General features: G+C 46.7%; 1 protein-coding gene across 2 annotated transcripts in view; it reads right to left on the bottom strand.

Moving 5' to 3' along the window:
• The window catches only part of LOC138300760 (polycystin-2-like protein 1), a 2286574-nt gene extending 2264853 nt beyond the window's left edge, over positions 1–21721 (bottom strand). Inside the window, exon 1 of one of the 2 annotated variants that reach the window (XM_069240515.1) lies at positions 21242–21721. In XM_069240515.1, the coding sequence (XP_069096616.1) occupies positions 21242–21536 (295 nt within the window). In that variant the 5' untranslated portion in view covers positions 21537–21721. The remainder of the gene's footprint in view (positions 1–21241) is intronic. The other variant, XM_069240516.1, reaches the window with a different exon arrangement.
• Between the last annotated feature and the right edge of the window lie 3543 nt (positions 21722–25264).

Below are 25264 nucleotides of genomic sequence, written 5' to 3'. Positions count from 1 at the left end.
AACTGCAAGCTTTGCATGTGCCAACGCTTGTTAGGGGACTCCGATGACGCAAACCTGACTGCAATCCTCCATCCGGCATGGGACATCACTTGCACCTTCCAGGAAACCGACTTTCTCTTCTTGGGTGCAGTGCTGACTTTTCTTCTTCACCGGCTGTTACCCTTTTGCACCTTCATCCAGGTTAGCAGGGGCTCCTGCCCTTCCAGGACTTCTGTACTTCTTGGACTTGGTCCCCTTCTTCCACAGGTCTTCTTGTCCAGGAATCCACGGTTGGTGTCTTGAAATCTCTTCTGGGTTTTGCATAGTTATTTTCTTCTCTGTGTGTGTTCTGGGAAACATACTGTGATTTACTCCTGTTTTCCTGGTCACTGGGGTGGGTTGTGATACTTACCTTTAGGTGTTCCTAGTACTCCAAGCTCCCTTCTACACACTACACTTGCCTAGGTGGGGGACCGACTTTCGCATTCCACTTTCTTAGTTTATTGTTTGTGCTCCCCCTAGGCCCAATCCTAACTACTGTGATTTTCAATAATTGCACTGTTTAACTGTTTTTATGCCGATTTCTGCATACTAGTGTATATAATTTGTGTAATACTTACTTCCTAAGGAAGTATAGTTTCCATGGTATTTTTGGTATTTGTGTCACCAAAATAAAGTACCTTTATTTTTGTAACACAGAGCGTTTCTTTCATGTGCGTGAGTACTGTGTGACTACCGTGGTATTGCATGAGCTTTGCATGTCTCCTAGATAAGTCTTGGCTGCTCATCCACAGCAACCTCTAGAGAGCCTGGCTTCTAGACACTGCCTACACTACACTAATAAGGGATAACGGGACCTGGTATAAGTACCATAGGTACCCACTACACATCAGGCCAGCCTCCTACACCGGCCGCGTCTGCACATGCACTTGTGAACATTTCAGATGACTTAGTGCTGGATTATTGAAAAGGCTAGCTGATGTGGTTCGCTCTTTGTCACGCCACGTTGAAGAAGCAGCTGTTCAGCCCCAGCAAGAGCAGTGTCACAACTTGAGTCCTGGTAATTGGGCTTTGGTGAAGGAGCATGTGAGAAGGTCATGCTTAGAGCCATGCTGGAAAGGGCCTTTTCAGGTTATCTTGGTGATTACAACAGTTGTAAAGTGTGCTAGTCCTCCGAATTGGGTTAATGAGAGTCCTATGCACAAAGTTCCAAGTCCACTTGAAGATACAGTGCCTGTTCCTTTAGGGTTGGAATCGGTGAGTGAAAGGGTCCAGGTTAGCCAAACTGTGAGGAGTGGACAAGTGGCTATCGCAGAGCCTGCACAGGTGGTGAAAGTCTGAGCGTGTCAAAAGCAATCGAAAGTTTAGGAGGGTCAAGTCAGAGTCAGTCGTCTCCTGCTAGTTCTTAGAATGCTTAAAATCCAGTTGTACCTGAAACGAGAACTGTAAGAGGAGGCCAATGGCCTGCAAAAATCCAGACCTAATAGCAGATGTACATTCCAACCAAAGCTGAAATAGCTGAAGAGTCATATCAAAGTGACAGTGAAAATAAAAATTGTGAAGCAAGGAGGTCAAAGTGTAAAAGAGTGCCAAGTCGCAGGTACTCACCACTTGAATGGGTATACTTTGTTTAATGAATGGGAGAAGGAGTTGGTGGCCTTTTGTCTTGTCAACTCAGATTCAGCTGAACATTCTGGAACTTGAAATTGCACTTGAACTGAACTTTGAAATTTCATTGCCACTTGATGAGCAGACATTACTGGGTGGAAGTGCTGATCAGTGATTAACAGATGGTGTATTACTAGAGACATTTGCATTTTTGATACAGGCTTTGAACAATTGCGAGTAAAAGAAAAACTTGATTAACTTTCGAAATATCAAGAAAGGTTGTAAATAAGTGCAAAAAGACGCTCAAGTATTTTTTATGCTTTGCTCATGTTAAAAAAGAAGAAAAAAACATTTTAAAAGCCGCTTGACAGTTTTTGATTTTGTTTTTGCGTTTGAATTTGGCATTTTTGGTCTGAGTCTAGACAAGTCATGAATCTGGATTAAGGTAAATGGAATAAGTGTAAATATGTGTGTAGAGGTTTAGCAATAGTGTGTGTGTGCGATTGTGAGCATTTTATTGATTGCTGGTTCGAGTGTGTCTGTGAAAGACAAAATTGAGAACATAGCTGCACCAGTGCATGAGGAGTCACAAATAAAATGAGATCAATTGTATGATGAAAAATTGCTGAATCTTGATGACTCAAATGGAGATTTGTCTTCTAATATATACTACAGATTACTATATAAATACATTGAAACTACGGATGTGCATGATTGTTATGTATTGTATATGTACACAGATTCCCTCATCCTTACAGGAAGGAATCACATACCATAGTCTGCCTTTGACTTATGGTATTAGTTGCAGTCTCATATTAAACTTGTCTATATAATCAAGAGTATATTCAGTATTTTGATGCCAATATGGACCTTGTATTTTCCTTTGTGCGTATTAGCCAGCATTTGAGTAGTTTTGCTAAAGCTTAAATTGTTGCTATAGTGGGAGGTTTCTTTGAACCAACACTAACCTTTACAACTGCTTATACCGCAAGAATACTTTAGCCTGCATTCTCACACAAGCTGAGAAAAACATTATCAATCAAGTGGATGACAGAAGAAAAGCAATGAAAACCAAAATAAAAAAGGACTAGTCTTACAGGATTGACCAAAAGATGCTACACATCTTGCAAGTGGTGATACACATAGGCGACTGGTTTTAGATTGGTAAAATGTATGGAAGCTATGTATATATAGGCCCCAGTCAAAGGCTGGCATAATATTTGTAGGGACTAGTGAATGTAGACGTGTTTTTGCTCAGAATTGTTTGGAATGTTATGTGAAAATGGACATGACCCTGCTGTACCAGATGTTTATTTCAATTGTGGGAAAAATGCTTATTACAAGCTGCCGAGTCACTGGTATGGTACGTTATTTAGGGGTAGGTTTTCCAGGTAGACAATTTCGACAGGCCAGTTTGGAAAGAAAGACCTAAATCTAGAACAAGAAGAGGAGCAAGTGTAGCAGACATTACAGGTGATATATTTGGTGTCATTATTCCATCATTGAATACAATGTAGAATGATATCAAGGTTATAAAGTTGTTGAAAACTGTTGACAAGATGTCTACTGATTATACTCTGAAATGTTGCTCATAGATACGGAAATGGTTGCTGTGAGATCAATGGTTTTGCAAAGTTGTCATCTTCAACATATAATTGGCGAAGGAAGGCAGAGTCTGCAAGGTTTTAAATGCTCAACATTGTTATACGTTCATTCCAGACAACAGTAAGGAGAAAAGGAGATTCATACCAAACATGACAAATTTGAAAAATGACCTGAAAGATCTGAAGGAGACTATGGGGGTCATTACGACCCTGGCAGTAGGTGGAACACTGGCGGTAACACCGCCAACAGGCTGGCGGTGTTCCGCCAGTGTATTATGACCATGGCACATTAGCCACGGCCATACCGCCAGCCCCTCCACTATACCGCCAGGCTTCCGCCGTGCGGTCATAATCCCCAGGGCAGTGCTGCTGGATTATGAGTCCCCAACCGCCAGCCTGTCCCTGGCAGTAAACACCGCCATGGAAAGGCTGGCGGTAACCGCAGATGAACAGAGCGGCCGGCACGAATACGGTTAACACAGGAGGGCCCTAAACGACATAGGCCTCCATGCTATCGTGCCCCCCCCACCCCCATTGGGGCCAGGGGTGGCAGTGAGGGCTCCAAACGGATGGCCCTTGCAGAGGCTCTGGGTCTGGTCTGGGGCTGCTAGGGGGCCCGAACACTAGCGCAGAGGGAGAAGCGTGAGGCCCTCCATCATAGAGACCACGGCCTGGGCCCAGTGAGACAGCAAGAAAGCATCTGCAGTGCGACAAAGTGGTAAGGACGTCGCGCATCACCTTGACTATCGGTGGCCCCCAAAAATTATGGCAGCCGCGGATGAACGCAGTGAACACAGGAGGGCCCGAACACCATAGCAGGGGGACCTGTTGAGTCCCTCATCTGCTCCCATTGGCGGGATGGGGGGGGTGGGTGAAAATTGCCAACAGAGGTCCCTGCCGGAGCCTGGAGCGTGGGCCAGCCAAGGGCCTGCCCAATGGCATAGAGGAAGCAGCGCAACGCCCTCGGTCGCAGTGAGCACAGGCCCTGATCTTGTAAGTTCGGGCCAGATGCCTGTGCAGGGAAACGACATCCAGTGAAAAGCTGAGCAGAGGACACAGGACCAGAGGTAATTCCTGTCGCAGGGGGGTTAGGGGGGGCGCTGAAAGAGATATGAGTGAGCCCCCCGTGGAGGGGCCAGGACACAGATAAGGTTGCGCAGTACTGGTGACTGGATGGCTAACGAAAGCACCTTCCGCATTGGGCAATCAAAATTGGTGCCCCCTGGGACAGGATATACATAGCGGAGAGAGTGAATATCCTGAGTGCGCTGCAGAGGGGTCTTGGATAATGGTCGCAAACCGGTGACCAGACACTGAGAATGGAAAGTTCATGGTGGAGTACCTGATAGGAGTTGCACAGGCCGGCAGTAGTAGGTCTACCCCTTGAAAAAGATATGGCGGCACAAAGGCAAAGTAAGAAAGAGGGCAACCTAAAGGAGCTCTTCGCGAAAACCCCAGCAAAGAAACAGGAGCACACCCTGGGAGCTGCACCAGAAAGCAGAGGGTCCAGCAGTGGCGAGCAGGTGGAGGAGGATACCACCCTGATAACAAAATCATTCCTGGAGCACTTGTTCGGGTAACTCAGACATGAATGTGGAGTGGGCCGGCCCTCTTTCGGCAACCTAGACCGGACATCAGAGGAAGACGCTGGAGGTCGTGAGCGCACAACTCGACAACGCAAAGGAAGAACGCATAAACCATCTGACCAAGAGAGCAGGAAAGAGAGAGCAGATCTGCTGGGCAGCTTGCGGAACCAAGAGAGAGTGTACGCGACACAGAACCAGACCCTTAATGCTTGGTAGAACAGACATGCGTGGGGGGGTGGTAAATGCTGAGGGGGACTGCCCCCAGCCCTTTTCCTTTTCTTCCTACTCGGACCCCACACAAGGGAAGATCGGGATTCCCAGATGGACACACTCCACTACTTGCGATTGGAGGCAGGAAGGCAGAGGGAACTACGGCTGAGCTCCCCCAACAAGACGGAGAACAATCTGGTACAGTAATATGTACCCCCAATTAGACTTGGTGTAGTTCCCAGGCCTGGTACTGGTTCAGTTTTTGTTTCTCAGTTTGTCCTATTTGTTGTTCTGTTGACTATTCATGCCACACCTTACCTTTGGATGCCAGTACAAACACCACTGATTACTACTTCATCTAATTGCAAGCTAGACAGCCGAGGGCATTACCATGCAAAGTCACCCCACATGCATGTCTTTTGAGGTAATGCGTCTCAGTGTTAGAGGCCTTAATGCTCCAGTGAAGAGGCAAGCCCTTATCTCACATCTCAGGGATCCTAAATGTGACATATGCCTGATACAAGAAACGCACTTGCTGCGAGCGGACTGGAAACGGTTGAGATCCCGCTGGTTCGGTCAACAGTTCCACTCCTCAAGGCCTGGGAAGCGGAGGGAGGGGTTGGGGGGGTGGCGATATTACTAGCTACACATTTCCCTGGAAATGTGCTGGGTACCCAAGCAGAGATTAATGTGAGGCTTTTCTCCGTACATATAGACATACACGGATATAAATTAATGTTGGCCTGTATCTATGGCCCTAATGAACAGCAGGACGGGTTTCTCAGAGAGGCCATGGGGCAGGTGCTTACTACAAAGGATACAGATATTCTTATAGGAGGTGACTTTAATGTGGTCCCTGATACCGTCATGGACAGATCATCACAGCGATATGGGCAGACGAAAGCATACTCCATAGGCTTTCGACACTGGCTGCAGGAGGGGGGTTAACAAATGTATGGCGTACTAATTACCAGACATTTAGAGAGTATATATTTCTCAGCTGCACATCAGCCATATGCAAGACCCAACCTCTTCTTGGCCACCCCCGGTCTCCTACACACGATTAAGCAGACAAAGATTGGAGTAGCGGTCCTTTTTGATCATGCCCCAATTATACTGCAATTCACGGTACCGGCCTCAAGGCACAGTCTTAGGTTATGGAGACTTAACACTAAACTTCTCATTTATGCTGAGGTATGCACAGAAATAAGGGACACAATTAAATCTTATTTGTTCCTTAATGATACACCGGAGACCACAGTGGTTGAGATATAGGAAGCCCTGAAAGCGGTGGTGAGGGGATAATTTATAGCCATTTCTGCACGCTGTAACGCCCTCCTGAAGGAGAATCACCAGCAATTGGAAGCTAAGGTGAAAGAATTGGAAGAGAGGCATAGGGGAACGGGTGCTGGGGACGCAAGACACCAGCTTGGAGTGGCATGCAAAGAACTAGAGGCCTTAGACATGGACATAGCGGAATATGCATGTTGCATACCAAGCAAATTAACTATGTGGGGGGGACAAGGCAGGACGACTTTTGGCCCATCGATTACGTGTACACGCAATGCAACGTCAGGTGAACGTGATTCAAACCCAGAATGGCGTTGCCGCCAATACAGATGGGTTAATTCTGCAGGAATTTAAGAAGTTTTAGGCCTCCCTTTACACACAGGAGGGACTGGACGCTGAAGCAATCAAGGGTTATTTGGATATGATGCCCCTGGCCCCAACTCCCACAGTTGACTACTATGCCACTGGATAAAGATATCACCCCTACTGAAGTTTTGCTAGCTATACAACGCCTCTCCACAGGAAAGGCGCCAAGGCAGGATGAGTTTGGTGCAGAATTTTATAAAATGTTTGAGGACCTCCTAGCACCCATACTGGAATGTTTTTTTAACCACTTAGCGAATATGGGAACACTTACCCCCTCGATGCAATTAGGAACACTGACGGTTATTCCCGCTCTCTGTTCGTCCTATAGGCCTATCACATTACTGAATGTGGACGCCAAACTTTTTACTAGTGTCCTGGCAACCAGGCTTGGCCCTTACATGCAAGGGTTGATAGATACCGACCAGACCAGGTTTATCCCGGAGAGAACCTGTGCCGACAACACTAAGAGGCTGTGTTACCTTTTAGACAAAGGGTAACAAGCCCACATCCCATTAATATTATTGTCGATTGACGCAGAGAAGGCCTTTGATCGTGTTCATTGGGACTTTCTGGCCCGTATTTATACTCAGTTTGCGCCGAATTAGCGTCGTTTTTTTCGACGCAAATTCGGCGCAAAACTAACGCCATATTTATACTTTGGCGTTAGACGCGTCTAGCGCCAAAGTATGGGCAAATAGCGTCATTTTTTTCCGTGAACGCCTTCCTTGCGTTAATGAGATGCAAGGAAGGCGTTCCCGTCTAAAAAAATGACGGCGACGCAAATGCGTCGTATTTATACTCCCGGGCAAAAATCACGCCCGGGAGGTGGCGGGTCAAAAAACCCCGCATCTGCGCCACTATTTAACGCCTGGGTCAGGGTAGGCGTTAAGGGGCCTGTGGGCTCAAAATGAGCCCACAGGTGCCCTCCCCTGCCCCCAGGGACCCCCCCTGCCACCCCAGGAGGACACCCAAGGATGGAGGGACCCACCCCAGGGACATTCAGGTAAGTTCAGGTAAGTATAATTTTTTATATTTTTTAATTTTTTTTGGGTGGCATAGGGGGGCCTTATTTGTGCCCCCCCTACATGCCACTATGCCCAATGACCATGCCCAGGGGACAGAAGTCCCCTGGGCATGGCCATTGGGCAAGGGGGCATGACTCCTGTCTTTACTAAGACAGGAGTCATTTAAATGGCGTCTGGGCGTCGAAAATAATGGCGCAAATCGGGTTGAGGCGCTTTTTTTGCCTCAACCTGACTTGCCCCATTTTAAGACGCCCTAACGCCATTTTCCCCCTACGCCGGCGCTGCCTGGTCTACGTGGTTTTTTTCCACGCACACCAGGCAGCGCCGGTCTGCTAACGCCATTCCATAAATACGGCGCCCGCATGGCGCTTCAGAATGGCGTTAGACGGCGCTAAATTCGTCAAAAAGTATAAATATGGGCCTCTGTTCGCGATCCTACCCCGCTGTGGTTGGGGCCCAAGATTCTGCAAATGGGTGCAGTGTAACTATACTTCCCCTCAGGCCAGAGTGAGCGTCAATGCCGGCCCATCCGCCTCCTTCCCTATCGCCAGAAGGACCAGGTAGGGCTGCCCACTGTTGCCCTTGCGGTTTGTGCTCTACATGGAACCATTCATGGAGCGCATATGTCTAAACCAGAATATTCAAGGCATCCTGATGAGTGGCCGACCCCACAAAATAGAACTATACGCTCATGAGGTCCTGCTCTATCTGTCACAACCGAAGGTATAGCTCCTGGCGGTACTGGAAGAACTGAGCGCCTTTGGAAGAGTGGCTGGATTCAAGGCAACCTTGTCTAAATGTTATATTCTCAATTTAATGGTGCCGGAGACAGAGGTGGAAGCATTGAACCCCGCCCTGCCCTTTGCCCGGGCCAAGCAAGCAGTGCACTATCTAGGCCTCCAGATTCACACTACTCCAGCCACTACAGCTCAAAGTAACTACACCTCCCTCTTGAGTGAGGCACGGGAGGCCCTGGCCAAATGGAAGGGTTATGGGCTCTCCTGGATGGGCCGAAATAGCAGCCATAAAGATGACGCTTATGCCCAAAGGGTTGTTCATCATGTAAACCCTGCCACTACCACCCCCATCCGTGGCGCTTGACACCATGCAGAAGCTGGTCTGGGAAAAAGGCAAGAATGGCGTGGGCACAGGCTTACCTCCCACAGTCGGGAGGGAGGACTGGGAGTTCCTCATTTGGTTAGTTATTACCAGGCCACCCAATTACGCTATTTATTCAAATGGTCCCGGGAACGCACTGAGGAGCACTGGTGTTTTATTGACCAGGCAGTGGCAGGACAACATGTTTGGAAAATCCCATGGATCCCTCGGGTACATCGCCCTCCGGGATTCTACATCTCCCCCATCCTGCGAGCCACGATGGACGTCTGGGATAGGGTACAGACACATAAGGGCCTGTCCTCTCCCACATCCCCGCAAACACCGATTATCCGCAATCCTGACTTCCCCCAAGCTCTTACGGGGTCCTCATTCAAGAGCTAGCAGGACCTTAATTGTAAGAGAATGGGAGATCTTTCCGATGCCCAAGGCATTATGGAATTTAACCAACTGTGGTCAGCTTATTGCCTCCCGCAAACAGTCTATTGGTAATACTTAGCAATACGACACTGGGTGTCCTCTCCAGGGATTCGACCACTTCCCTTTGAGAAGTGCTTGTTAACATGCACAAATAAGAGGCTCATATCTGATATTTATGGCTTTTTGACCACACCGCTGCTTTTGCCTCAGACGCATGTGAAGCTCAGATGCGAAACAAAGTGTGTGAAATCACGTTCGTCCCATCTGCGGCCGAGTTCTGATTGGGAGAAGGACGCCAGAGACAGGGAGAAGGACGCCGGAGACGCCTATTGGAAGAGCAGGAAGGTGGAAGGCGAGAGGGTGGCTCCTCAGCGTTTTCAGCGGTTCCGGTTCAGACAGCGCGGAACCAGCGCGCAGGAGCCAGTGCGGACCGGAGCGCAGGGCATGGAGCGGAGCACACGGCCACCCGCAACCCGCACCGGTGAGCTCCTAGTGCTCCTAGCCCCCTAGCACGGGCAGCGGGACCGGGCCCTACCCTGTCCGCAGCTCGCCTGACACCCGACCCACCGCCGGTGCCCGCAGCACCCTGATAGCGCGGAGTGCACAGAGGACAGCATTCCCCCCCCTCTGCGGACCCCCACGGAAGTGGCCCGATCGCGGGTGCGGCTTGCGGGGGGGCATAGGGGCTACAATTTTATTTTATTTTTTACAAACTTTTGGGTGGCAAGAAAGGAGGGCCCCTTCAAGGACGGCACCAGGCTTTGGGACATCAGCTACCGGCCCTCTGCCCTCTGCTCCAGGTGCTGCCCGTGACATGACCCCCAGCAAGAGGCAAGTGAGCAACAGAGGTCAAAGGAGCAAAGGGGCTAAGGGGGGGCAAGGAGGGCAACAGGGCGGGGGGAACCCGGTCCAGGGGTGCTGGTTCCACCACTAGGGCGTGCAGCACCCCTCACCCCGACCCACCCAGGTAGTCCCAACAGGCAGTTCGTGGCCTCACCCCCCCTTGCCCTGCTACCCCTCCCACCCTTGCACCTTGCCCAGGGTAGCCAGGGTCAGGAGCGGAAGGGACCAACACGGCCCAACAAGGACAGGCACGGTCCAGGAACTCCGGATTCTCCGCACCTCCCCAGGACCCAGGCCCTCAAAAGCCCCAAATTCCCCTGAGGGTGATCGCACACTCAGAAATCAACGTCCGTTGAAGTTTCTTTTTGGAGGACGGCACCCCTAACTGCCTCAAAACAATAAAAGGCACAAAAAGACTCAACAAGGCCCTTCTCCCTCACTCCAACAGCCCTCCCAAAATCACCCCGCTCTAAGGCAGCAAAACCTACCGATCATGAGATCAGGCAAAGCACGAGGCAGTATTACCAACCGTCCAACAAAACAAGGAAAGAGAAAAAGGAAAGGAGACCTGGCTCTGGATGAAACAACCCCAAAAAGGAGAGCAAGCAGCGAACAGGATCTCCCCCTCCCCCTCCCATGCAGGAGGCAAAATCTAACAAATGGCACATGCAGGTGAGGCGACCAAAATTCCAACATGGAAGAAACGATCTGGGGAGAACCTGGCTTTTGGAAGGAGGCGACCCCGCCGGATGGGGTTCCAGAGTCCGTAGTCTCTCCAAAGCATCACAAGATAACCGATTATTTCACTACTACTGGTACCAACGCCAACAGAAAAAGGATCGACTCCCTGGCTCCAACCCAAACAAGTTTTGGGGAAATAACCTCACCCAGCCAAGACCGGCAACAGCAAGGAAGCAGTGAAAAGAAACTCAGAATGAATTCACCTCCTCCCCTCCCCCTATCGCCAACAGTAGTGATCAGGAAAAATCACCCTACGAAAATAAACGCATAAAGTATAGTCCAGGATAATGCGGTACCAGCAACTCCTACACCAGGATCCGTCTACAATCCTAGGCAAGACTTAACTCTATGTAATAAATCCCTAGACACCACTAAGTACCAATGGACATCTAGTCCAGCGAAACTACCCATCCTGGACTCAGAACTGGTAGCAATCGCAGAACATTTAGAACAAGAATCTCAGGAAGGTGGCCCATTCTGTCAAAGTCCAAAACTTCACTCATTCCCAACGTACAACAGTGAAAAAGAAGAACAGGACCTCTGGGGTATAGAACAGGTCTTCATAAACGGACCAGCAAAAGCAGAAACAGTGACAGCCGCACAGAAAGTCCCCCATAAAACAACAATAAACAAAGTACTATCAAGTGGTAACCAAGAGCCCGACTTAAAGTTACAAGCCCCAGTGGCAGTCAGGTCAGAAGAAATGTGGCCTGCAATCCTAAATTCAAAGCAAGCAACGGTCATGGCGCTGCAATTTCATTCAAATAAAATGAACATTCAAGTTGACTTGCTAAACACCCTGGCAGTATTTGTCTCCGGGATTGACACTAAGTTGGAAAAATTAAACGCATTTATAACAAGGGCGCAAGTCAATCACTCTAATGACTATACAATGTGTTCCTGTAAAGAGGTAGTAGAAAAGATATCTCAACTGCCGCAAATCTTAGAGGGAATACTTCAAGAAATCCGCTCCACCCGGAAGGATGAACATACATGTACTAAACCACTCGCCACCATGCTCAAATCTACTCCGAGGGAGCAGAAACAAAAAGAGCAGCAGCCCCTTTCCTCCCTGGCGCCCGCTTCATCAATTATAAGTGAGGAGAGAATATTGGCTGACAGCCGCCAACTAGCAAGTGCTCGTATGGAACCCATGGTGAATCATCCTCCGCTATAGTCCATCAATAAGCCCGGGAACCCTGAGTTTCCCACAAGCCGGACCCTCCCAAAAAGAGAACGAAAGCGGGCAAGGAAGGGAAGGAAGTCCGGCCAACCTCATCAACTCAACTCAAAGGATCCACCTAAAGACCAGGCGACGTCAAATGGAGGGTACAATAGAGACATTACTACCCACATAAGTACCAGCTCTAACACAATAGTAGATGGGATAACACTCCCCGCCTCAGCAGACATTACCCACTCAACAAAGTCCCCCCTGAGACCACCCGAAGCAATTGGCACTATAACGAACTTAAGACCTAGCCCCACAAGGGGCCAGCAGAGCACAAAACCAAAACCCATTATTCCTGCGCTGCCCCCCGAACTAACACTGGTCAATGTGGGCAGCAAGTCTGCAATTAGTCAGAGGGAAGATGGCTATAAGGAGCAAGACCGGCACATAGAGCAAAATCAGTCACTTATAACAGACACGAATACCCTCCAGTTACTCTGGATTCCAGAATTCACCTCCAGGTCCCCCACAGATGTTCTTAATCGCTCTTCTATCTTAAGAATCATAAAAGCCTTACTGGATCTTCAGTTTGTAGCCTCGGAGGACCTCGCACCTATAAAATGTATTCAAGCAAGAGGCAACCAACACACGGATCCAACACTCACCATCTTCTCAGCACCAGATATCCCAAAGCGGATCATGAAAAGAAAGGACCTATTGAAAGCCTGGGGCATTGAGGTAACCACCTACAAAGGAGACCGCTATCCAACTCCGTTACTAGCCTCACTATACCTGGGAACTCCGAAAGGCACATGGTCGGTTCTGAAAGGAGTACATCAGGCCAGCAGACCCATTGAAGAAAGGTGCAGTGAGGAGAATCCACCTAAGCACCCGCTGACAGTCTAAGTATACAGAGAAGAAGGGAGGGAAAGAGTGGTCTTGGGTCAACAACAGTATCCAGAAAGGGAATGGGTAGCGACGGTTTTACCCCCAAGACCGATGGGCAACAATTGAATTGGTAAGGATCAACCCGCACACGGCATATTATACATTTGCTCCTGGAACGTCGGTGGCCTACGGTCAAAAACTGGAGGATCCTGTAGTAATACATTTTTTCAGCACCTTCGACATCTTACTCATACAGGAATCCAGGGCAATGGAATCAATACCGATAATTGGATTCATGGAATATCTTAACCCAGCAACAAAAACAAATAGGCCCGGTAGGCCAAAGGGAGGCCTTGCCATTTACGTTAGCACCAGCCTTTTGGTAAAAATCTCTGAGCATAAGGAGGAAGACCAACCTTTCCAATTTCTCCAGCTAGACGATTGGGGGAAAAACACACAAGAGCCATTGATTCTGGTCAACACATACATCAATCCTAAAAATAAAAAAATTGAAGAAAACAAATTTTTAACTCAACTATTAAGGATAAAATGTACAGTAAAATCAGCATTCTGGTTAATATCGGCCGATTTCAATCTCGGCTTATTCCACAACCCCAGTGAGGACCACATCCAAACAGTGGCAAGAATGCCTGGCCAAACCCTCCCAAAAAAACTCAGGAAAGACAAAATAGGGGAGAGTTTCATACGCACCTGTGAATTAGTAGGCCTCTTCGCGCTAAACGGACGGAAGTGCCCAGATATCCCACCGGCATGGACAAGATTCTCCGGGAAATCGGTCTCCTATCTAGACTACACTTTGGTGTCTCCTGCTTTATAAGTTAGTAAACACCTTTACCATCATGGACCGCATGGAAAGCGACCAAAAGCCACAGGTATTTGGGATATGTGCATCACCACAAAAACCGGAGAAAGTGGCAGCCCTAAACGGGACACTAGGCACCGAAAATCTAAAGCGACTCAAATGGTCCTCAGACACCATTGAAAGTCAGGCAGAAGAGGCCCTACGAAAGCTAGAATCAATTACCACAAGTGGGGCAAAGCTGACAACAGTTTGGGAGAACTTTGCCCTCGATCTCATTAAAAAAAAAGATTCCTTAAGTAACACGAGAAGGGGAGCGCAATTGAATCACTGCCAAAGTTCACTTTTACCGCTGCCAGTGCGCAAAAGGAAAGCAGCTGTAGGGAAATTACTAAGGTCACTGCGTAAATGCCCAGATAATGGATCAATATTGACCGCCCTGAGAGAGCAAAGGAAATTGTATAAAAGGGATCTATGGACCTTTAAAAAAGGCCAACAGGAGGTCTTGTGGGCCAAACTACATTTTGCGACCAAAACATCTGATTCCATAAGATTTTGGAAAATCATCAATAAAATAGAGAATGGTGCAAAAGCAGGCAATAACGCAAACATAACAGAGGAAGTATGGGTATCCCATTTAAAGTCCCATCTAAAAGAACTGACCATCGAAGAAGAAGACCCTCAAATTCAGTTGCATATGTTTAGCTGGGATCCCAACATCCCTGAACCTTTGAAATTTACGGCACCAGAACTATTAAAAATCATTGGAAAGTCACGAATGGACTGCACCCCTGGCCCCAATGGCCTACCACAAGCACTATTTAAACAAGAAACGGAAAGATGGGCCAATTTCCTGGCAGCAATGTTTAATGACGTGATCACAACAGGCAACGTCCCGGCATCCTGGAAAGGCTCAATAATCCACCCCATATATAAGGGTGGGTGCGTGCTCTCCCCAAGCAACTACAGACTAATCGCTCTTTTAGACGTTGACCTCAAGTACTTTTCCTGCTCTGTGCTAAAACATCTAGAAGCCTGGATTACAGATAACAATATTCTACCCTTTAATCAAACCGGGTTCACCAAGCACCAAGGAACATTAACAAATCTTATGGGGCTAGGCTTGATCATAAACAGAGCCTGTTTATGTTTTGTTGACGTTAGAGCTGCTTTTGACTCTCTCCCGCGGCAAATTGTAGGCCAAATTACTACAGTGGGGGCTGCCACATTCTATTTTAAATGCCATCAAAATGATATACTCTGATACTTGGGTGAAGGTTAAATTGGGGGAAGGCTCTCACCTATCCAGGGCAGTCAAAACAACAGTGGGGGTGAAGCAAGGCTGTGTATTGGCCCCAACACTCTTCAACCTGTACATAGCAGATCTCCCCACCAAGTTAAATGCTCACTCATCCCACTATCCCTCACTGGGCGGTCAACAAGTATCCAACCTACTATATGCAGATGACCAACTACTAATCAGTAATACCAGAATAGGCATGTAGAAATTGTTAAAGGCAGTAGAAGAATACTCAGGTTCTAATGATTTAGAAATTAATCATAAAAATCTAAAATGATTACCTTAAACCGCAGGCCAACCACCCAAGGTAAATGGCATATGAATGGGAAAACCCTAGAGGAAGCAACATCATACAGATACCTAGGATTGGTGGTGGATGCTAGAGGTAATTACATGTCACAAAAAGAAGCAATAAAAAACAAGACGCTGGCCCTACTTACGCCTTTTGCAAGCTAGCAAATTCAATCTGTGGTCATGCTCTGAACCCATTAACAGCTGTAATGAGAGCGAAGCTACTTCCAACTATCACCTATGGGACCAAAATAATGAGGGGAATGGAAGTAGGTCTTCTGGATAAGCTTCTGATAAAAACCTATAAGCACGTTTTTCGGCTACCTGGGCGTGCATCTGGAATGCATGCTGGTCAAATAGTCGTTAGCCCGACCGGCGGCATATATGAAATGCTGCTACAAATTGAGCCGTGCTTCAAAAGGGTCTTTAGCCAATCTAGTCTGGCAGAAAAAAGATATCTAGAAGAAAGTAAGAGTCTTTTGAACTTAGATGAGGTATGGAACCGGTCTCTACCCATCCCCATTTTCAATAAAGCAGTGAATAAAGTGAGTAAATTATGGAGCTTGCTAGAAGATAAGATCTCATTGACCAAAAGGGAGCATGGTTGGTTGATCCTTAACTCCTACAAAACGTTTAAAGAATCACTGCTTATGGCTGGCTCCTACTCACGGAAAATCAAGCAATCCTTTCTCAGACTTAGGCTGGGTGAAGTCCCTACTTTAGACCTCATGCCAAAATGGAAGAAGGAGCGGCAAGTAGGCTCCCAGGAGTGCCGTCTCCGTCATCTAGCAGATGAAAACTTGATTCATGTGGTCTGCATTTGTCCAGCCTTGGCGGCCGAAAGGAGACTCTTACTGAAAAAAGAATTTAACGGTTTAAGAATTAGATCCTGCAGACAAGCACTAATTGCAGCTTTTAACCCTCGAAATACAGTATTGAACATTAGGCTGGTTCAATTTTTGGAAATTTTCACTCTTCAAACCACAGCCTCTCGAAATAACCAAGACAGAGGGAGGGCGGAAACGATAGTGAAATCCCTATAACCCGCTTTGAACATCTTAAAGAAGGGAAGGCTCCTAGGTAGTCCACTGGGTTGTTTAGCTTGTGTCGTAATAAAGTCTGGTATCAACAATCAGACTTAAGTGGGGGTAAATAAAATTGATAGAAGGTCTCTTCCCACTTTGTCCTATTTTTACCAATGCCTCATTGGTCTGTTACTGTTCTCTTTAAATTTCTTTGTGGAAGGAAATTTCATATAGCATTTCATTTTAAACACAGAATTTTATTTGGCGCTGTATTTATCTTACTCACAATAAGATCAAATCAAATCATAAATATTTATAAAGCGCGCTACTCACCCATGCGGGTCTCAAGGCGCTATGCGGGTCTCAAGGCACTAGAAGATTGTTCTGTTGCCCCATTATTAATGTCTTATAGCACTAGTACGTTCTTTTCTTAAAATCTTTATGTGGAAGGAAATTTCACTAACCATTTCACCCTAAGCTAAAGAACTGTAATTGCCTTCTTGCACTAAAATTGTTCTGTTAAATGTTTATGTGGAAGGAGAGTTTTATGGTTTTACTTAACTAATAAACTTGTGTTTTACTACTACCTAGAAGTGTGGGCATTCCTTTACAGACAGGGAATAGGCTGATGTGCTACATCATGTGCATTTGACAGCCTGCAATATGAATACTAAAGAATTATTTTTGAAAATAGCACACTATTGGTACTTTACGCCGGCGTGAGTCGCTGGGTGGCGGAGCGGAACCACCGATCGCTGCTGGTGAAATTGTGGGCAACTGGGCACGCTGATGCATCTTCTGTGGCATTGCCCCTGAATAGCCTCCTTCTGGGACAACATTTTAAACATTATCGATGAGGTCTATGACACCACAATATCACTATTCCCTAGTTACATACTATTAGGGCTTCCAAACTCGCACACATACCCCCTCAAAGCTCCAACAGGCAGAGCCATCACATTAGCACTCGGAACAACTGTGGCTACTGGATCCCTCCATACTTTTGATGAAACATGGGGTCCCTGTGTTTCCTACCTCTCCGATGAATTTAAGGAACTGACATGCCCATCTTATTTATGCGTCCTACACCTGACTTGTACGGCTGGATGCTTGACTGTAAAAGACCCACTGCATAGAGATGTAAAGGGTTTGCCCATAAGGGGTGGTGATGAGCTAATTATACGGTAATAGATAACTATAAGTCCTGTTGTGTTTGTCCGGTTTTGCAGGTTTTTCTATTGTTCTATATTTTACCTCCACCGGCCAGTGGTTGTAGGTGGGCCTGTTGTATCTCACTATAAAACGATTTAATACTTAAAAGCTACCCTGCCCTGCACTAAAAGCTTCCCTGCCCTAAACACTGCCCAGACCCCACTGCCCTAAACCTTACTGTGTCCGAAAAACTAACCCACCCTGTCCTAAAAACTAGCCCAACCCCACCCTGAACCCTAAAACCTACCCTGCCCCATCCTAAAAATTACCCTGCCCCCCACCTTCACCTTAAACCCTAGAAGCTACCATGTCCTGTCCTAAAACCTACCCCACCCTGTCTTAAAAACTACCCCGGTCCCCCAACCAAAACCCTAAAACCTACCCCACCCTGTACTAAAAACTACCTTGCCCCCTAAACCCTACACTGCCCTGTCCTAAAACTACCGCTCCACGCCCTAAGTCCTAAAAGCTAAACTGCCCTGTCCTAAAACCTACCCCGCTTTGTCCTAGAAACTACTCCGACCCCCTGCCCCCCAACCCTAAAATCTACCCTGTCCTAAAAACTAACCAACCCTGTCCTAAAAACGACCCCGGTCCCCTGCCCTGAAAGCTACCCTGCCCTGTTCTAAAACCTACCCCGCCCTAAAAACTACCCTTACCCCCTGCCCTAAAACTTACCTTGCCCTAAAAACTAACCCACCCTGTCATAAAAAACCACTCCAACCCCCTGCCCCCACTCTGTACCCTAAAACCTTCCCAGCCCTGTCCTAACTACCTGACCACCCACCTTCACCCTAAACGCTACCCTGCCCTGTCCTGTCCTGAAACCTACCCCACCCTGTCCTCAAAACTACTCCGACCCCCACCCTAAACCCTACCCTGTCCTAAATTCTACCCTATTCTGTTCTAAAAACTACCCTGCCCCAAACCCTAAGACCTACCCTGCCCTAAAACCTACCCCATCCAAAAAACAATCCTGACTCCCCACCCCGCCCTAAACCCTAAAAGCTACCCTCTCCTAAAAACTACCCCAACCCCTAAAACCTTCCCCACCCTGTCCCAAAAACTAACTGACCCTCTGACCCTATCCTAAAAACTATCTTCCCTCCTGGAAAACCTGGCCCCACTCACCTCGCTCTCCTCTGGTCACTACTCCTTCCTGTTCTGCCCAGATTGCTCTCTCTGCTGTTACCACGCATACGTTAAAGACATGCGTGCTAAACACATATGCGTGCTAATGGCAGCGTGGTCAATGCATAGCTTTGCATTGACCACGTTGCTAGTGATATTTCCCGTTGAGACATGCAACAGTGAAGAGACGCATGGGCTGTGGAGAGATGATTATTGAAGATATGCAAGGGCTACTACTGAGAGATGGACTACTGAAAAGAAGAAAAGGCTATGAAGAAGCATAATAAGGAAGAGATGCAGGGGATCCGACAGATGCCACAGTGAAAAAATGAAGCAGCTAAGGGAAGATGGGATGTGCCATGGGTTGTGGAGTGTTGAGGCTATGATGGGTTGCAGGAACCCCATAGAAAGGAGGAAGCAAAGAGATGCAGGGGCTGTGATGAGAGAAGGCATCAAGGAGATGAATAAACTGCGGAAAGAGGAGGAAGTGAAGAGTTGCAGGGCTTGTAAAGAAATGTAACAATGATGAGATACTGGAGATGTGGAGAAAGGAGTCAGTGAACAGATGCAAGGGCTGTGGAGGCATCTGGAAGTTGAACATGCCTAAGTAAGAGGATGCAGTGAAGACATGACAGGGGTGGGAGTAATCCACAATTTCATGTAGTGTAATTGTACAGAATTATCTAACAATTCTGCAGCATTAAATCGAATTATGCAATAAGCATAAATCTGCATTTTGCAGTATTTTCTTAGCGCAAAATTCCCCCTTGAGGCCAAAATGGAAGCAAGGATGCATTTACTGCTAAGAAATAGTGCTAACTGCAACAGAGCATAAACAGTACCGCAACCAGCCACCCACTAGATGTGGTGTTGTGGTAGGATTGTTATTAGCAGTAAATTCACAGTCAAAGGGTACTGCAGAATTACCCAAATTATTCTGATTATTCCAGCGTAATTACCTAATGACATGTGGAAGAGAAACGATGCAGGACTGTGGGATAGGAGGAAATAAAGAGGTGTGAAAGAAAAGAGATGCAGAGGCTGTGGGAGAGATGGGGTGGTGAAGATTTACAAGGGATGTTATGAGATAGGACAGAAAAGGGATGCATAGGCTCTGGAAAGAGAGGGTACCTAAGATATTAAAGGGCTGTGTAGAAATGAGCTGTGAAGAGATGAAGGGGCCGTGGAGAGATCCGCCAGTGGAGAGGTGTCATTCAAGAGATACAGGTGTACTGCGGAGAGAATGGACAGTGTAGAGATACATGGGGCTGTGTTGTCGAGTTGAGGCAATGGTCTGGGATTTCCCTCAGGTTGGGACATTGTGAGGGGAGGTGACCCAAGTTGTAGCAGGCGTGATGGATAAAGCTTTTTTTTTTTGTTACAATGAGTCATTGCTTAATGGGATGGTTTCCACATACATCTAAAACGAAGGCTACTAGCAGATTCCAAGATTTAGCTTATATTTTAGCCAAGAGGGAGACTGCAATGAATTGGAAGAACCCAACGGATCCGAGAATAACCAGGTGGCACAGGGAGTTAGACAAACAGGCCGGATGTGAAGGAGGTACACTACTCAGGGAGTCCAAAAGGGGACTGAGACGCTTAGAGGTAGCAGAAGACAACGTAGTAGAAGCTCAGACAGCCCAGAATGCCTGGGACCCTGAATGAGAGGGGCACAGATATGGCCCAACCACCCCCCACCTAATGACAGAGGTACTTCAGAGTGAAAACCTTAACTCACTCGGCTATCGGACCAGCGAGATACGATTACCCCCATCACAGAGTGTACAATGCACAACCCCAATTGTGACTCAGTGGGGAGCGGGGAGGGACGCAGGGAAGAATGGAGTGGAAGGGGAACAACAACCAGTTAGTAAAGAGTTAGGGAAATGGAAATAGATTGAAAAACACATGCATGCTGAGCCCTTTGTAAGGGATGTAAAATGTGAAGCTCTTCTTATATGATCAATCAACTGTTGTAAAAACCAATATAGATGTGCTTAAAAAAAATGAAAACCTCAAACATTTATGTAAATTTAATATTAATTAAAATTAATATTAACAATATGGGATTTTACACAGCTTGAGGGGACAAATAGACCAACTGCAATATTTGCTTTATCAGCCAATTATAATTCCGATTTTAGCTGAACAGGTGGCCGTATGCACTCGATAAAACACAACAAAAGGGAGAAATGTATATGTCATTACCTCTAAGACCGCTATTGAATTTACTGTTTGCTTTTTAAAAGTGCATTGTCCTTTTTTATTTTCGAAAAGGAAGGGCTCCAAACAAGGAGTACAATGAATAAGAGGATGAGCACAAGAAGCATTTTCAACATTCAACTGGCTTTGCCCTATCATCACAGGGCACCTGCGTTATTTGAGGCTGTGTGCTTTTGTATACTCCAAAATATTTAAACCATAAATATTATTACAACGGTTTATCTTCAATCAAAAATAAATCGTGAAACCTGATTGCGAAAAAACACGAAACATCTCGATAAAACAAAACACTACTGTTTTTGTAAAAGCCCATAGACAACATTCATTTTGTAAATATTTTTCCGTCCTTCATTTACTTTCCGCCTCGCAAATTCGATTGTATTTCTTACCTCTAATTCCATTGAAGACATGGAAGAAGCAGCCAAAACATGAGTTGTTTTTATTCGTAGCAATCTGTTCCATATTTTCCTGATACGGAGGTGGATCGCCTAAATTACCGATATTCTGATATGGATTTTCCAAAGTGGGTTTAGGATTGTAAATGGCTCTGATTTTCAAAGATGTCGATGGCGATTCATTATAGCCAGGGTTGTCCCAGGCTTTCTTTCCTAGATTCTCCATTTCATGTTGATCTTGAGCACGGAAGTGACTGTCCGCTCTGTTGTTTAACCGAGATGAATACATTCTATAATCGTCAGAAATGTTTTGATTTATCTCAATAATACAGAGAGCTGGTAGTTTAGATATATATATATTAAACCGTGATCAAGTCTTCAGAACGGCAAAACCTGTAAAACGGAAAAAGTTGGCGTGCTCCTGCTTGAGCCGCCTTTTTATACTTGCAAGACAACTGGTGACTAGCCGAGGGCGGAGCCAATAATCGTTACAACAGTATTTATTCATCTATTGTGACTGCAACGGTCTTCATACGAGTCCAATCGCAATTGCAATTTTGGGAAGTTGTTTGCCTAAATGGCAGCAGCGCTTACATATTTTCATTGTTGGGGAGCCCGGCACTACTGAGAGCATTTTAGAAAGAGAGTCTGTTTCCATGCCACAAACCGACTGAACTAAGTTATTTACAATTTGTCACCCTTTGACGAACTGTGTGATAACGTGTGATTTCTGAAGCGGTGTTCTGTTTTATACCTTCGGTGCAGTGTTTAATTTGTGAATAAAAACGTACCAGAGCTCAAAGCGTTCCTCTTAAACACGCGGCTGCTGCATTTAAATGTGCGAGCACGAATACTGAAGCAGCGTAATTCTGAAGCCAATCCAATTAAAGCCACTCCTGCCCCTTAAACTCACTCTAACCGCTTCCTGCTTTCTACCTTTGTGAAGCTTTTTCGTTTTTCTCTTCCTCCCTCTGTCCCATATCTGTCTTTTGCTCGCACCAAATGCTTGAGGCAGAAGAGGAAGCGCCGGCCCTCAAAAATAAGTGCCCGAGTTTAGCACCAGAAACAACAAGCACAAATTAAGCTATATATATATATATATATAAAAATCGCCGTTTTAGGGTCGACACTCACCACGTTATGGAAGTTGTACACAGTGGCAGGCCTTATAAAAACGTGCCAGAACCACCTCTTAAACACGCGTCTTCTGCATTTAAATGGGCAAGCACGGAATACTGAGTCAGCGTAATCCAGAAGACATCTCCGGCCCCTTTAATTCATTTAAAGCCACTCCCTGCCCCTTCAGCTCACTCTTGCAGCTTTCTGCTTTCTCCCATTGAGACGATTTTTTGTTTTTCTCTTCCTCCGTCTTTCCCACATGTCTTTTGCTCGTCGTACATGCTTGAGGAAGAAGAATAAGCGCCGGCCCTGAAAAATAAGTACCGGTGCTCAGCACCGGAAACAACAAGCACAAATTAAGCACTGGTTACCATAGTGTGCCATGGGGAGGATAAAAGGGTTCGGCAGGCACTCCGGTTGTTGACAAAAGCCAGGCACCTGGGGACGGTGGGCCAATCGAGCCAGATGGGCAACGTGAGCGTCCAGTGGAGTGGCAGCTGCTGTGCTGGCATGCTCCCAGCCGCAGGTAACGGGCCAGGAGGAGGCCCAGGTGAATGTTCAGGGCAGCTAGCGAGCACATTTAGCGGCACATCAGTAGGCAGAGCGTGGAGGACGTCACGCACAGCAGGCTGGAGCCTTTCAGAGTACACGAGGAAGTGGGACAGTGTTGGGAAGGCTGCAAACAGCGAACTACTGTCTGGCTGGGAGGGGTTTGATTTAGGGTGACCACCTGGCATTGAGGCAAATTCTGGACAGGACTGTAAAACATTCAGTACAAAGGGTCACAATTCAGGACAAAAATTCAGGACAAAGGGTCAAAATTCAGGACAAAAATTCAAGAACAAACGTCAGTTTTACAGACACACGCTAGAGAGGCCATGCCTCACTATGTTGTCAGTACATTTATTTACTCATTTTTAACATAGCATTATTTATTCACTGTGGTCTTTTCATGATTGCCTCCTAATATGCTACATTCAGGTGTCACATTACGTCCTTGTAGAGTAGTAAATAAATGCCCTTCAGTACTGCGGCAAGGCCATCACCCCTACCCAAATCTACCCAATCTTTCATGAAGAGAAAGAAACAGCAACATTTTGATTATGTTTCTGAACATTTTAAAACCCATGGCAAACAGCTTGGGAACCATTAAGGTAATTAACCTTATTCTAGTTTAAACAAATTGAACAAAACATCTAGCTTACCCCAACCGCCCATGGACGTTCAACATAAAAAAAATGAAAGAGGCAGGGCAGATGGTGTGGGCGACAGTCTCACACCTAATGTCAGGATGTGAGGTATCCACAACTTGTTTGTAGTCTCACAGCACTAGAGTGTATGTCTGGGACTCTACATTTATCTCAGAAATGGGAGTCCGGACTACCAATCAAAGATAATGAAAGAAGAGGATCAAATCGAGATCAAATGGGAGATCCACAGCAAGTGATTCAAAGGGCTGTTGTTAAGAACTGGATAAATAAGGAAGAGAAGAACAAGGTGGGACAATTCCTAAAATCAGACAAGATGGGTTCACCAAGACTAACAGAAGGTATTGGGTATCTGGGGAGCTGTCTATGCACACAGGAGAGAAACAGAAGAGGCACTGTCAAGTGTTTGAACAAGCAACACCCATCCACCTTGACAAACTCTTCTGGTGCAATGGTAAGCTGTTCGTGCTTGTGAAGCGTAAGTAGGGGGCCAGACCCCTTGCAAGTTTGTGCAAGGCAATTGCCCGCTTTGTCCATGTCTTTAAATGGTTTTGAAATTGAGCAAAAGCCAAACTAGTGATCTGTGTTATCCCTAAGTGTCAGGTACACATAGAGGGGCATATTTATACTCCGTTTGCGCCGAATTTGCGTCGTTTTTTTCGACGCAACTTCGACGCAAAACTAACTCCATATTTATACTTTGGCGTTAGACGCGTCTAGCGCCAAAGTTCATGGAGTTAGCGTCATTTTTTTGCGTGAACACCTTCCTTGCGTTAATGATATGCAAGGTAGGCGTTCCCGTCTTAAAAAATGACTCCGATGCATATGCGTCGTATTTATACTCCCGGGCAAAAGTGACGCCCGGGAGTGGGCGGGTCTAAAAAACCCGCATTAGCGCCGGATTTTAACGCCTGGGTCAGGGCAGGCGTTAAGGGACCTGTGGGCTCTGAAGGAGCCCAGAGGTGCCCTCCCATGCCCCCAGGGACCCCCCCTGTCACCCTTGCCCACCCCAGGAGGACACCCAAGGCTGGAGGGACCCATCCCAGGGACATTAAGGTAAGTATTTTTTTTTTTGTGGCATCGGGGGGCCTGATTTGTGCCCCCCTACATGCCACTATGCCCAATGACCATGCCCAGGGGACATAAGTCCCCTGGGCATGGCCATTGGGCAAGGGGGCATGACTCCTGTCTTTGCTAAGACAGGAGTCATTTCAATGGGGGTTGGGCGTCGTAAAAAAATGGCGCAAATCGGGTTGAGGCGATTTTTTTGCCTCAGCCTGACTTGCACCATTTGTGGACGCCCATACGCCATTTTCCCCCTACGCCGGCGCTGCCTGGTGTACGTCGTTTTTTTTAACGCACACCAGACAACGCTGGCGGCTAACGCCGGCTAACGTCATTCAATAAATACGGCGCCCGCATGGCGCTTCAGAATGGCGTTAGCCGGCGCTAATTTTTTTGGCGCAAAACTGCATTGGCGCAGTTGTGCGTCAAAAAGTATAAATATGGGCCAGAATATTCAAAATATTTGGGATGTAAGTTGCACAAACAAAATGTAAGAATTTGAAAATGTAATTAGTGTTTCTTTAACATATGGCACTGTTTTCCCCTTTATATACTATTAAATCTCAGATTGAACTCGGAACCAGTTACCTTTTGATACCTAGTGATTAATATCTGTCATTCTTCC

This window comes from Pleurodeles waltl, chromosome 6, assembly GCF_031143425.1.
Source record: "Pleurodeles waltl isolate 20211129_DDA chromosome 6, aPleWal1.hap1.20221129, whole genome shotgun sequence".
NCBI classification, from domain to species: Eukaryota; Metazoa; Chordata; class Amphibia; order Caudata; family Salamandridae; genus Pleurodeles; species Pleurodeles waltl.
This window is presented reverse-complemented; position numbering and strand designations above follow the sequence as displayed.